General features: G+C 33.6%; 1 protein-coding gene across 3 annotated transcripts; it reads right to left on the bottom strand.

Moving 5' to 3' along the window:
* Positions 1-64: 64 nt before the first annotated feature.
* LOC111790836 (acetyl-coenzyme A synthetase, chloroplastic/glyoxysomal-like) lies at positions 65-11,142 on the bottom strand. Of its 3 annotated transcripts, none has more exons than XM_023671922.1 (19): positions 10,809-10,900; positions 10,453-10,678; positions 10,216-10,362; positions 9,971-10,126; positions 9,708-9,830; positions 9,461-9,629; positions 7,455-7,537; positions 6,984-7,085; positions 6,822-6,910; positions 6,642-6,732; positions 5,575-5,688; positions 3,000-3,076; positions 2,750-2,828; positions 1,933-2,001; positions 1,642-1,817; positions 1,451-1,507; positions 1,227-1,317; positions 978-1,076; positions 65-468 (listed from the first exon to the last, which is right to left on the bottom strand). In XM_023671922.1, the coding sequence occupies exons 2-19, from the start codon at positions 10,603-10,605 to the stop codon at positions 283-285; spliced, it is 2,061 nt and encodes a 686-aa protein (XP_023527690.1). In that variant the 5' UTR covers positions 10,606-10,678; positions 10,809-10,900; the 3' UTR covers positions 65-282. The 3 variants fall into 3 exon arrangements, with proteins under 3 accessions (XP_023527690.1, XP_023527691.1, XP_023527689.1); XM_023671923.1 differs by having other exon boundaries at positions 10,863-10,881; XM_023671921.1 differs by having other exon boundaries at positions 10,453-11,142.
* Between the last annotated feature and the right edge of the window lie 3,583 nt (positions 11,143-14,725).

The following is a 14,725-nucleotide window of genomic DNA, read 5'->3' as shown; positions in this document are numbered from 1 at the left end:
TATGAACTACATGTAAAACTGTCAATTTCAAGAATAGTTACTAAAAATTAATTAAGGCATCAAGTCAAAATGAAATATTTCTAAGAAACTTTGTGGGATTAAGTCGTCTAAATGAGTCCTGTGCCACTCATAATGAGATTTCTACAATTGGGGGAGGGACCCAAACATTATTGAAGAACTCTGTGGAAATCACAGCATAACTAAATGGTTCTGTTCGGGGAAAGTTGAGAAATATATGTTTTAACATCTAGTTCTCAACATTTTCTGATTCAGTTTGCACGTTCAGCGATCAGCAAGCTCAATGAGTTGATCAATCACACCAGGATCTGCAAGCGTGCTAGTATCTCCAAGTTCATCCAACTGCTTGGAGGCAATTTTCCTTAGAATCCTCCTCATTATTTTTCCACTCCTCGTTTTTGGAAGTCCAGGCGCCCAATGAATTTTGTCAGGTGCTGCAAAAGCCCCTATCTGGAAGTTGTGCAATATTTAATCTCAGAACAGATAACATACAAATGTACATTTATTTTCTGAGTCTGTCTGTACAAATGAGGAGGAAAGTTGGGATTGTTATTTTCCATTGTTGGACGCGCTTTGTTAGGGGAAGTTCTTTAGAATCCACCTTGTGATAGGAGGCAGAATTTTGAGAAGTTCAGTGGCAAAAAGGAGATTCATTAGCTCAGAAGATGACGAAATCCATAAAAATTAGTTAGACTTGGTAAGATGACAAAACCCATAATTCAACACAAGCTTTGGAAGTAATTCCCGGGGGACCTTGTGAAAATTTAGAAATACGATCTTTTGATCAACGACAATCTCCGGAATGGAATGACTTTGGCTATGGAAAGGAATAATAGGATTTTTAAGGATCTAAAGAGTTCTTCAGAGGACAGAGTAGAGGCAATTACAGCACCATGGAATGAAATATCTTGGAAGATGTCATTATCGTAAGAACAGGTGTACAAAATAAAAAAACTTACCTGATTTCTAACCATGAGAATAAGGCTTTTCCGGAGCTCTTCGCTATAAGGAACACCATCCACTATAGTCACAAATGCATAAATGCCTTGTCCTTTGACCTGCACCATTAGAATATAATGATCATGAATGCTGGCAAGTGAATTTGTACCAAATAGATTCATAATTTTCAAAAACACCAAGCACATGAATTACTCTCATCAGTAGTGCTCATAAACTCACAACTAACAAACTAAAACCAGCAAACCTACCTCATGCTCAATACCAACGACAGCAGCTTCTGCACATTGGGGATGTGAAACTAGGGCAGATTCCACTTCTGCTGTGCCGATACGATGCCCACTGCAAAAAAATAGTACACATACCCAAAAGCTTCCTTCAGAAATTAAGTTTTGTACCACAGAGATATATAGATTGTTGTAACTGTACGGGCTTATGCATACCATAGAAGCATAAATGAGAAACGCTAACAAACCTGACATTGATAACATCATCAACTCTTCCAGTAAGCCAGTAGTACCCATCCTTATCCCTTGATGATAGAACCCAACTTAGTATAATTATCATACTGAAAAATTCACTCTAAAATATTGGCAATAGCAAACTCTAATATACATTGATCAACACCTTGACAGACATGAGATGAGATCAAGCACTTTGATTTACCTGGTGCAGCCATCACCAGTAAAGTAATAGCCAGGGAATGGCTTGAAGTAAGTCGTTTCATATCTTTCGTGATCATTATAAAGAGTTCTAAATGCGGAAGGCCATGAGCTTTTCAAGCATAGATATCCACTGCATTCACCTTCAATCTCATTCCCTTTTTCATCCACCAATACTGGCTACATTTGCACCAAGAAAATTTGATGAAGCAAGAATGATCGTTTGTGGTGGGAAATATAAAAGCGAGATGTTTGAAGGGTAGATTTTAATAGCTGCTCCAGTATCCTTACATACCTGAACTCCAAAAAAAGGAAAAGTAGCAGAACCCGGCTTCTGAGCCCATGCCCCTGGTAATGGAGTAATCTGTGAGAAAAGAAAAAAATTACGGTTAGGCCCAATGAAATGTCAACTACGTGCCCAAGAATTGTTTGAGATAAACAAAATTGCAACAGAAAAAACTGTGTACGTTTTAAGGAAAGAGTTATGACATGCTTGATAAACACAACTAGTTAAACTTTTATTATGAATGTCGTTGAAATATTCCTTTCTTTTCTTTTCCTTTTAGCAAGGGATAAGAAACAAAGTATAATTTCATTCAATTTAAAGATTACAAAATCATGCCATGAAAAGGGCCCCATCCACAACATAGGCTGATGGCGATCACAAAAAGGGTGATTGGCCTCAACTCAAAATGGAGTTCTCTTTGTAAACCCTTTTTGAATAATTATTCTTTGTAGATATTGATGCCAAGTGTAGGGTGGTTAATGTCAGAGCTTCCTTGCCACCTCGAGGATGCTCCATCATCTTTTTATATTTCTTCATTTTCAAATAACATTTCTTTCTTTCTCTAAAAATAGATGTTTATTAGTTAATTTAAATTCCTATTATTTAATATAATTTTTTTCTTAATTGACTAATTTATTAAATCTAATATAAATATTTGAAACTGATATAAAATATTAATGAAAAGTAACTATTAACTTCTGCCCTATAGGAAATGCCTTATCTCTTCATCCCATATGGAAAATAAATGAAACCAAAATACCATGAAGCCAAGTGGCTTATCAAAACATATACCATGAAGCCGTTTCTTATTGAAAGAAAAACATACCATGAAGCCACCAGTTTCAGTCTGCCACCAAGTATCTGATATAGGACACCTCGACTCTCCAACCACGTTGAAGAACCACCTACAGAAATCAAAATACATTTTAGATACATCTTACAATTGAAAGAAAGTTCAGCCTTCTGCTGATAGTTCCTTTTTTCCTTTTTTCTTTTTTTTTTTTTTTTTTTTTTTTTTTTTTTTTTTTNTTTGGAATAAGCCTGAAGTATTGAGATAACATCGTGAATATCCAAACCTCCATGCACTAGGATTGATGGGCTCGCCCACACTTCCAAGAACTCGTAAGGATTTTCTTGAGTAGCGAGTAACATACTGCAGGAAGAGGAAAATTTGAAGTCAGCATACCATTTATGTAATATTTTATGAAGATCATGAGGCAAAGTCTCTCATTCACTATGGAATAGAATTTAAATCTCGACCATGGCTTCATCAACTAAACACGACCGTTATGATAATTAATAATATAAACTCAGATGGTAAAAAGATTATTGTACAAAGGCAAGAGTACAAAAGAAATAAGGAAAGGGAATTGATATGATTTCAGATTGGTGACTGCATTGTCATAGTATTCCCCAAATCCAGCCGGCAGTAATTGGACTTGCAGTTGTGTATATCTATGCTGACTTACTCAGTTCTGGTCAATGTCAATCCGAGTGGCAAGGTTAAAGGAAAAGGAGGAATTAGACAGAGGACCCTCTTTCCCCTATTTATTTGTCATTTCCATAGATATTTAAATAGTCATCTCCTCGTAAAAGCTACAAATAAGGATATCTGGCAACGGACATCAAAAGAGCGATTTTGTCCATTCTACCAATGGATCCAAAGTCTTATTCTTATCATCCTTGTTTCATTATATGTTTCTTTCTAAGATGTGAAGCTTTTTTTTTTTTCTTTTTTTTGTCCAACTAAATTACAAAAGTTAGTGCTTGATTATTTTTTATATTTTTCTTAAATCATATTTTTAAACTTTAATAGTTGTATATTATTCATTCTAACCTGAGGGCAGATATTAAGTTTTGTCATGTCTAGTTTTCCATATAAAAAATTGATTCTTAAGATAAGACATACTATTTTATCATCCACTTTTATACAAGGAAAAAATCCTGTATCCCTTTGTCTACTACTGATACTTTATCATCCACTTTTAATGAAGACTTAATTGAAGAATAGAGTTCTGATTCCTTTACAAAAGAGAAATTTCAAGATAGAGGACTGAAGGAAAGTACCCAATCAGTTTTATTTGAATTCAGCAATGGTCTAGGTGGTTCCAAATTTCTAAGTCATGTAATGATTTTTTCATCTTCTGTTTCAGCTTCCTCACAATGATTCAGATGATGAGTCAACAGTCAGTTTGAGTGGTGAAGAATTGAACATTCAGCCTAATTACAATACATAGGATGATATCATTGTTGAAGATTCTTAAGCAGATGGCCTTTCATTCCTCAAAAGACCAGCAAGGTTCTAAGCTCTGAAAGAGCCATTGCTAAAAATCTCCCCAGAAACTTCATGTTACCCTTCACCTTTAATCCCTTGCAAGTTTGCAAAATTAATTGAGATTTGTTGTGTTCAGATGCGTGAAATACCTTCATCTAGTACCAAGGCGAAGTGTTAAGTGGTCATTGGAGAAGATTCTAGAATTACTCTTTGGGTTTTGAGAAATCTCCAATTGGTTGCTTTCAAGCCTGAATTTCGCTTGGAGAAAGTTTACATTTCTGTAGCCTTGAGTTTCACTCAGTCAATCTCCCATCTTGAAGATTCATTAGCTTTTATTTGGTTCGTGTATGGAAATCCACATTTATTATGGATTTGTGTAGGCTAAAGTTCTCTTATCAGAATTGTGATTGGTCAAAATGGGGAAGAAATTTGTGTTCTTTTGGGTGTATTGGTTGGTTTATTAGGCATGTTCAAGTTTTTGCCGCTGCCTTCCTTTCAAAGGTGTATCTCGCAGCTTGTTCGGCTTGTCCATGGTTTGTGGAATATCTTTGATGTCGATGTGCACATTTGATTCTAAGGGGAAGACAAGAGTTCTATAGCTAAATGCTACGATAGCTTTCATATGGGAAATTTAGTTGGAGAGAGGAAGACACTAATGAATTTCTAGTGATAAAGCTAAGAAATTAGAGATGGGTGCTTGATAAGGCTAGTTTCAACACAACCGGTAGGCTTTCAAACCCTATAACAAAGGCATGGGAGATCAGAAGCACAATCCAAAATGTCAAAACAAAAGAGAAATAAATACTACAAAACCCTTTCATCACTAAGAGCCATAAAGAAGCTATAAAATAAACTCCATCCACAAGAATCTTTAATTTTCAGACAACTAGCTTGAGAAAGGTTCAATGACTAAAAAGGGCGATATCAGTTCTAAAGAAGACTGACCTAATTAAGGATAAAAGTTCAAAAAAAAATTGCAAGATATACTTGTATAAAGAAAGAACCAACGAGGACAGGATGCCTAGTCCCAGATAGGTTATATAAGAGCTCAAAGCTTAGTCATAATAAAAGCTCTCCAACTATTTGGAAAGAAAGAATCTAAGATTAAAAAAAATGACCCAACTCTTAAGTGCTCAAAGACATAGAGATGCACTAAGACAAATATTTCCTCACATCTCCTATCTCACATTTATATTTTCAAAAGTTTTTCCAACTTCGGAAATATCCTACAAATCGGAAAGATTAAAAATGGTCTTCAACCACCTCCACAGAACCACAAGTTAGGTGTTATTACATTGCCATATTTTCTTGTACCCACCACTTTTTAAACTGAATCCACCAACATTTAGGAATATAAGATTAGATCCATGACATACCTCATTCCCTTCACGCATGAGGGACCGTACCAATGTTGGAGCAGTATAGAATATTGACACCTTATACTTATCAACTATGTCCCAACAGCGTCCAGGATCAGGATAATTTGGAGCCTGCAGCAGGAAAGATGCCGTATTTTGAGACTTCAAATATTTTTTTAGATACACACACACATGTAATGCTAGTAAGTAGAAACAAGCATACAAAGTAGATAAATGTGCTTGTTATATATTCTCATGACACTCGAGCCTTCTTACTATTCCGTGAAAAGAAAGAAATGTAGTACTTTCCCAAAGCCCCTCTATGAAACCAAAGCCTAGCCCAGAAAGGTTATGGCATGAACGAGGTTGTCTTACATTCTGCCCATAATGTTGGTGTGCATCATTTATTGAACTAAACAAGTTGTGTTTCAAAATTTCACAGACCATGAGTTGTGCTTCTCTGGGAACCCACATAACATCTTGAGTTCCTATTTCACAGAGCATGAGTTCCCTAATATGAATATTCAACCCACATGCATTTATATTGCATGAATGCAGAAATGAAAATTATCATTACCATCGTTGTTATTTTCCCAAGAACAAGCTTGTCCTAACTAAGGCCCTTATAATACATGCATACATATATAAATAAACAATATCCAAGTAGTTAAAAGAGAAGTATTAGACAATTTTTAAACAATATCCAAGTAGTTAAAAGAGAAGTATTAGACAATTTTATAGGTAGCACAAAGAACCTATAGAATGTATTTTATCAAATAGTTCATCTCACTACCTATCTTGTCTTCAAAACTCCTTATATTTATTCTCTTTAAAGTTTACCGGAGAACTACAAAAAAAAAAAAAAANTGCTAATAATTTCTTTGGTTTTACATCTTGAGTCTCTTAGGAACTAAATCAGTTGGCCTTCAAGTATTGACATCCACGGCAAAGACTCTTTGCCAGTCAAGATCAGAGGTCTCCAAGAATTTACAAAGACAAAAAACCCTTAGTTAATTAATTCAATTATGGATTTTTCTCTTTTAAAATATTAAGACCAAAGTAAATTGAAATTGTCAATCTGTTACCCCTTCAAAGACAACAACACTAGCTCCATTGAGCAAAGGCCCGTATGTGACATAGCTGTGCCCAGTGATCCAACCACAATCAGCTGTACACCTAGAATCAGGAGAAGGACACTTCGTGAAACCATCAATATAGATGTATGTTGAAGGAGGTTATAAGGTTGATCTTAGTTTCGACAATACCAGTACACGTCAGATGGTTTGTAATCAAATGCATACTTGAATGTTGTTGCAGTATACACCATGTATCCTCCAGTTGTATGAAGAACACCCTTCAAAACCCCTAAATTATAAATTTTCCAGTGCAAAGTAGAAAATGAACTCTAAATGATGGAAAGGTTTTACCTTTGGCTTTCCAGTACTCCCACTAGTATAAAGCAGGAAAAGTGGATACTCTGCACCAACCCACTCCACTGTACATGTGGTTGGATATTTAGGGACAACATCCTGCATATATTACAACCAATCATAACAACTCCAAAAAGATAGTTTCAGTGATGCAACCCAAAAAAATGAAACACAAATTTACAGGTCCTGTCAAGAAACTTGGGAAAATCATGTATTAAATACCTAATAAGAAATTCCCTTAATGTCTCAAGAAACGTTTATAGGACAAATATTCAATTCTGTTCAAGAATCATTATCTTATAAAATAGTGTTTCGGTAGAAAGACCACTAAGAGAGAAAACTACCCTTTGATATTCATGTTGATCGCATGCAGCTAATACATATATCAATAGGAAGCAAGGGGCATTGAACACAAGTTAGCATTCAATATTTATGAAAACTCATTAGCATGAGATAGGATATACAAACCTGCCACCATATATCCCTCCCTTCCTTCCATTTAGTAGATTCTCTCTTTAGCGCTGACTCATTCTCATAGGTAAGGCATGTTGCTACAGGAAGAGATTAAAGAGGTTAAAAGGAACAGAGGAAAAAGGAAGAAATAGCAAGATTATTGTAAGGTATTCCTTATTATGTATTCACATTCAGAGAGAAAAGATTGCCCTTAGGTGAGACAAACATCTCCCAGCCTATTAGATAGTGCTGGCAGTCTCTCCCTTTCTCTCTCTACAGAATTCACTCACCAAATGCATAAACGTTACTATACTCCCTAACATATATACTACCCGGACATTCCCTCCCAGCATAATCACCATGGCGCCCACTACTCTGATTCTTCTTACTAACTTATCGAGGGCGAATTCCCTTTCCTTCCTCTTCTAGCATACTAAATCGTAATTGGGGCCTAACAATTATCTAGCAGATAAACACCTTAGAAAATTTGATAGTCTGGTGTAAATGTAAACACTCGTTTTATTAATTATAGTCTAAATTCTTTAATTTCAAATTGGAGAGATTTTTTGCAATACACCTCAAGGTGTTGGGAGTTCTTACTCCTGTACTTCATTCATCAATGAAATTTGCTTCTCTTCTCGAGAAAAAGATAAACACCAAATAAATTATTTCGCCAGGAAAACCACTTTGCATAGATGGTGTGAAACCATATGAGGTACAAACCCTGAGATTTATAACTCATCCATTGGACAATGGGTTATGAATAAGAAACAGTCATAAAAACCTTCAACTATACTGAACCGAATTCTTCAATTGGATCCTTCCAGATGACCAAGGTGCAAAACCAAAATCATTGAGACCATCCTAACGTTTCCCTCAGAGTCCTGGATCACCAAAAATTCTCATAATCAAATCTCAACAATGCTATGATTTCGCTTGCCCCAAACTTCCCAAAGAATGGTCTCCACCAACATCACACATTATCATTTCCTTCCCAAGTGAATTGCTAATACATTTTTCAATCAATCAAGTAACCATAAGGAACCCTAATGCAAGTATCCATTAAATTGGATACATTTAATGTTTCTTTGCGGGCTTCGATTGCAAAGCTTTTTTGTAATTATCCATTAGGTCTAATTTTGCTTGATTGGAGACCGTTTTCGTAGTTGGCCTTCTTCTTTTGTGGGCTTCTCCTTGCGTGAGGGTCTCAATGAAAGCCCGTTTCCACGTTAGAAGAAAAAGAAAAAAATATACATGCATCCATGAATAATAACTTGCATGAATGGTTTCATGAAACTTCTAACGACCATAATCTATTACCAAGCTTCAAAGGAGATCAGACAACCTACCCCGAATGGATGCCTCACAATTCCAGTAATTTCTCTCTAATTTACCTCATTTTGTAAACCAATCTCCAAGATTAGCTTGCCTCTCAAACGCACTAGCAATTTTTTTATAGGTTTTTTCTTTGTAGGAAACCATGTTCGCATAGTGAACAGGCAATGGAATTAGGATCTAAACAGAACCTCACGAACTCACAAATCCTCTGAAAATAAATTCTGCTAACCACTTTGGAAGCGAGGTAAAAACTCCAAAGACAACAGTTGTTCCCAGCTCCATTCTTGCTCACAACAACCAATTCTTTCAAAAAATGTGTATTATTCATGAAATTTTCAGTCTTTTTTTTCTTAAATTGATTTAATAATGTTAGTAAAATTCTTTATGGAAAAGGGGAAAAAAAGCTATTATTTCCTATTACTTGCTTCACAGTCTTTTTTTCTTTTTTCTTTTTTCTTTTTTTCTCTCTCTCTTAAATTGATTTAATAATGGGAGTAAAATTCTTTATGGAAAAGGGAAAAAGTGTGGTCCAAATGCCTACAAAAAAAGCTGAATACGAACAGGAAATTGAATGTTTTTTTTTAAAAAGAAATGTCATGGTGAAGTAGGGTTCTTAAATACCAAACAAACACATATAGAGAAAATAGTTATAATAACAAAAATCAACTTCAAAAGTTCCCTACCTACAGAGACTGCATTTTGTGCTGATTCTGTGAGAGCAGCATCTACAATGTCTTTAAGGTGGATAACTTTAGAACCTCGTTTAACAGCATTGCAAGTAATCACAACTTTTGGTTTGCAATCTATGATTCTTTGGGCGAGAGATTCTGAAGAAAACCCCGCAAAAACAACCTGAATGAAAAGCAATTGTTACACATGAAATTGAAGAAAATCTCAAGTAAGTGGACAAGGAGTAAAGTTGATGAATACCGAATGAATAGCACCAATTCGAGCACAAGCAAGCATGGCAATAGGAAGCTCCATTAGCATGGGCATATAAATCACAACAGCATCACCTTTTCTGACCCCATTATCTTTCAAGAAGTTTGCTAGCTTTGAAAGACGGATAAGATCAAAGTTAGACCAAAACAGCCATTAAAATTGTCTGGTTTGTCACTTTAGAAATCTAATACAGCTTATAGGATGAAGTAGTGAAACGAATACATAGAATTTATTAAAGACTGTGTAACAACCTGACAGACTTTGTGTAGAAGCTCATTGTAAGTTAAGGTGCCATCAAAACCAGGCTCATTTCCTTCCCAGTAAAGAGCAACCTTTGTCCCTAGTCCAGCCTCGATATTCCTATCGAGGCAGTTGTAACAAATGTTGGTGATTCCACCTTTGAACCACTGCTCGGAAAAGAGAAAGTATTAAACGAAGAAATAAGCGTGAGTGATCTTGTAGATTTAGGGCAAAGATCATCAGATTTGAGGCTCACCTCTATCTTGATTTCCCCTTTCCGGACATCAAGATTCTCAGAGTAGACTTGCTGATCCCATTTCTTTTTCCAAAAGAACTCGGAAGACGCAATATCGGACCAAAATCCAGCAGGATCCTCAATGGACCTTTGATACATCTCCAAATACTGACGAAGAACAATAATAGAATTTAAAAGGAGATGATCACCGTAGCAATCCAATCCAGATGCGAAAAAAACAAGTAAAGAGAAACGAACCTGGAGGTAGGAAGAAACATGAGCGCGGGAAGAGAATTGATCACTAGGTAAAATGACGTTATCATCTTCTGTAGCCAGAGATTCCCCAAGCACGGCAGCATTCAGTCGAGGAATCTTCCGAGCAGCCGAGAAATCCAAATCCGTTAAACCCATAGTAGACACCTTCTTATCCCGCTCGCCGTTGCCGTTGCCGTTGCCGTTTCCGTTGCCGTCGCCGCCTCTGGTTCTGCTAAGCGAGCAACAAAATCCAGAGACGGATGAGCAGACGAAAGACCCCGAATAGGGATGGCGGAGGAAACAAGAAGTAGAATTAAAATAACGATATCCACGAAAAGAATTGACGTGATGCTCCTTACAGTAGTAATATCGAATATTGGAAATGGGATAAGGATTGAGATTATGAGATTTACTCGCAGCAGCAGCAGCAACAGCGGCGGCGGCGGCGGCGGAAGGGAAGATGAAGCCGCGATCGGAAGACGCCGGAGATGGAGGAGCGGAGTAACAAGATGAAGCAACAACAGGATTCAACATCCTAAATCTATTTATTTAAAATTTAAAAAAAAAAAAAAAATTAAAAGGAATATTAAATTCAGATTGGTTCCTATGAGGTGGGGCTTTCAATTCATCTGGATCTTCAGCAACTCTGTTGCGTTAATCGATCTTGCCGGTAATGGCTATGGAGAATCCATAAATAAAAAAAAATTCACTTAAAAAGAAAAAATAATAATAATTTTTTTATTTTCCCATGAACAAAATAAGAAATAAAAATGCGAAATTATCTTTTTTTTTAATTATTAAATTTTAAAAAAGAAAAAAAAGAAAAAAAAGCAAAATATCTTCTGTACAATTATTGGTCGTGGTTGTCAAATCACGCCGATAATTTCTATACTTGTCTTTTTACGAATAAAATGGTAAATTTATTTTATTGTATTAAAATTATAAATTTAGTTTGCTAGTTGAACCGGAATTGTATGATCTTGTCCACTTTCAACAAACCAATTGAGATAGTATTCCTTAATTATAAACTGATGATCATTTCCTAAATTAGCCGATGTTGGACTTTCATCCCGCACCTCTCCTCGAATAAAGTATGTCTCCCCTTAATCGAGGCTCGACTCTTTTTCTTTTGGAGTCTTGGTCATTTTTTACTACGTCTACTCTTTTTTTTTTTTTTTTTTNGACATATGAGGATTCTATTGATATGGCTAAGTTAGGGCATGACTCTGATACCATGTTAAATGAATACGACTCTCCATAATGATATGATATTGTCCACTTTGAGCATAGAGCTCTCATGTATTTGCTTTGGGATTCCCCAAAATGCCTCAACGCAATGGAGATAGTATTCTTTTATTATAAACTCGTAATATTCCTTGATTATAAACTCATCATCATTCCCTAAATTAGGGGGCTTTCAAACCGTTTTTATAAATTAATAAATATTTAATTGAATTTAGTAAAATGCTAAAAGAAATTGAAAAAAAAAAAGGATAAGGGGAAGATTTTGGGAGGACAGTAAATAAAAATTTGTTGGGAGGAGAAAGGAGAGGTAAATTTATAGTTACCGTGGGATTAATTTTGGCGCCAAGTCAACGCTGCAATGAGGATGAGTATAGGTTAATTTAGGAAAAAAAAAAAAAAAAAAAAAAAAAAAAAAAAAAAAAAAAAAAAAAAAAAAAAAAAAAAAAAAAANTCAACGCTGCGACGTGTATAAGTTAATTTCGGAAAATGATGAATCACGTGGGTGACCGGAGAGTCTGGCTATTATCAATTTTAAAAAAATTTAAAAATTAAAAATTAAAAATTAAAAACACTGGCGACTGATTGTACCGGTACGCATTCCAAAGCACTGCCTGACGACGCCGGATTTGTTTACCAGATCCACCCGCCGGCCCGCCACTCAAAATAAATAAGAATTTTGTAATTATTTAATATAAATTTAAAATAATATTTAATAACCAGTTTTTTTTTTTTTTTTTTTAAATCTTGATTATATTATCTATTTTTTAAAATTGTTTTTTAAAAAATTACAAATTTAAATAGTTATTTAAAAAAAATGTAAAAACCATAAAAAAAATGTAGAAAATAATGGTAAATTTTATAAATATGGAACTATGAACGTTTTAAAAGTCAATATACGAATTAACTCTTCTAAGTTTTCGATTAATTTAATAAAATTAGTCGCATCAATAATTTATAGTTTAAAACATTAAATAATCTTATTGATAAAATAAAAATAAAAAACGCTAATCAATCATTTTAAAATAATAGAGCAAACTTTAATTTAAAACATTAGTTAATTATTATCATTAATTATCAGTCTTATGGTTTTTTTTTTTTTTTTTTTTTTTTTTTTTTTTTTTTTNAATAATAAAATAAATCATTTTTTATAAAGTTATGAAAACATTTCTCTAATAGACATGTTTTATAACTACGAGACCATCGGTGATACAATATCTACTGATGGTGGGTTTGAGCGGTTATATTTTTATTCTTTAAAGAAAATTTTAATATAATAATAAAAATATTTAGTACTGATATTGATATGTATGCATCGTTTAAAATTAATGTTTTATAATCGGAAAGTTGAACAAACAAAAGCTATTAAAGTGATAATAATAAATAAATACTTAAATATTCCTTATATACAAATATGAAATTAAATATTCAATTTGTAAAAATAAAAAAATAAAAAAGACATTTTTTTATTAAATTTAATAATTTTCCCTTGTTTTAATGGTCAATAAAGTGTCGTTTTTCCTTTTCGCCAAATTAATTTAATGTTTCTCAAAGTAATTATTCTTAAACGACAAACAAAAAAAAATACAAAAAATGGTATAATAATTATGATTTTTATTTTTTTATTATTTATAAACATTATTTTTTACGTTAAATTAATATGTGTCATGTACTTAAAATATTAAAATTTTAAATTTCTATCTTATAATTATTAAACTCGAATAAAGATAAAGATATAATAAATATTGCCAATAAACAGTTGACTAGGACATAGTTATCGATTAAGAGACAGTCAGATGTTCGAATCCTTTACACGTGGTCGTGAGACTATACATTTTGGTTTTATTTAGTCCATGAAATTTTAATTCTATCTAATTATATTAAATTTCTCGAGCTAATACCTTCGAACAAATAAATATATCACTTATTCTTATAAAAATTTAATAATATTTTTTATGCATAGTAAATTACGTTTATATTTGCTTCTCATATTACCCGACACATCTTATTCTTAAGTATGTTTCGTGAAACCTTAAACTAAACCGACGAATAGCGTTTTTCTTGTTTTGCAAGATATTCACAAATGGGCTTGCAAGCCCAACGCTAGTTTTGCTTGTAAGTCCAATCGTTATGTTTATCTTTTCGTTTCTGTAGTTAGACCCTCTCGAATTTGGGCTCGACCGAAAGTTTTGTTTATGATGTTTTAAAATAATATATCTTATTGTGAAATATAAATTATTAATTTTGTAATTGATTATTGTGGATTATAAATATTTTTAGAATAATGTGTATAATTAAGTAAATAAATAATTTATTATGTTAATATATGTTAACTAAAAATTATTTAAGTAAATATAATTATGTTTTATTTGTATTAATAATAGAATAATTTAGCATATTAGCGTTATTAACATAATTAATTTTAATGTATTGTTAGTAATTGTAAATTTAATTGAAATATATTAATATGGGTTTCAAAATTCCATTAGCATTTCCCTCTATTAAATCCTTCAAACCAAATTAATCTACATATTTCGTTGCTCGTTTTCGAGCAATTTAGCGTATTGGATAATGGAAGATGGGAAGTAACGAAGATTTTAGGGAAGAACGAAATATTCATTATAAGAGTGTGGAAACATATCCTTAGAAGATGAGTTTTAAAATTGTGAGGCTGACGATGATATGTAACGTGTCAAAATGAACAATTTATGCTACAGTAGGCTTTGGGTGTTACGAATGGTATTAGAGCTAGACACCAGGTGGTGTTAACGAGAACGCGGGCTACCAATGGGGTGGATTGTGAAATCCCACATTAGGTGGAAATTGGAACAAAAATATTCATTATAAGGGAGTGGACGTAGACATGGGTGCCAAAGGATGGATTGTAAGATCCCACTGGTGGACAGGGGAACGAAACATTTATTATAAGAGTGCGGATGCATAGTTTTCTGTCAATAATAAAAATAATAAAAAATAATAATTTTCCCTAAACTATTCTCTATTAACCTCAAATACAGTGAAATAAAAAAAAATA

This window comes from Cucurbita pepo, chromosome LG03, assembly GCF_002806865.2.
Source record: "Cucurbita pepo subsp. pepo cultivar mu-cu-16 chromosome LG03, ASM280686v2, whole genome shotgun sequence".
Lineage (NCBI taxonomy): Eukaryota > Viridiplantae > Streptophyta > Magnoliopsida > Cucurbitales > Cucurbitaceae > Cucurbita > Cucurbita pepo.
The sequence above is the reverse complement of the archived record's forward strand: the minus strand, read 5'-3'. Positions and strand labels throughout refer to the sequence as shown.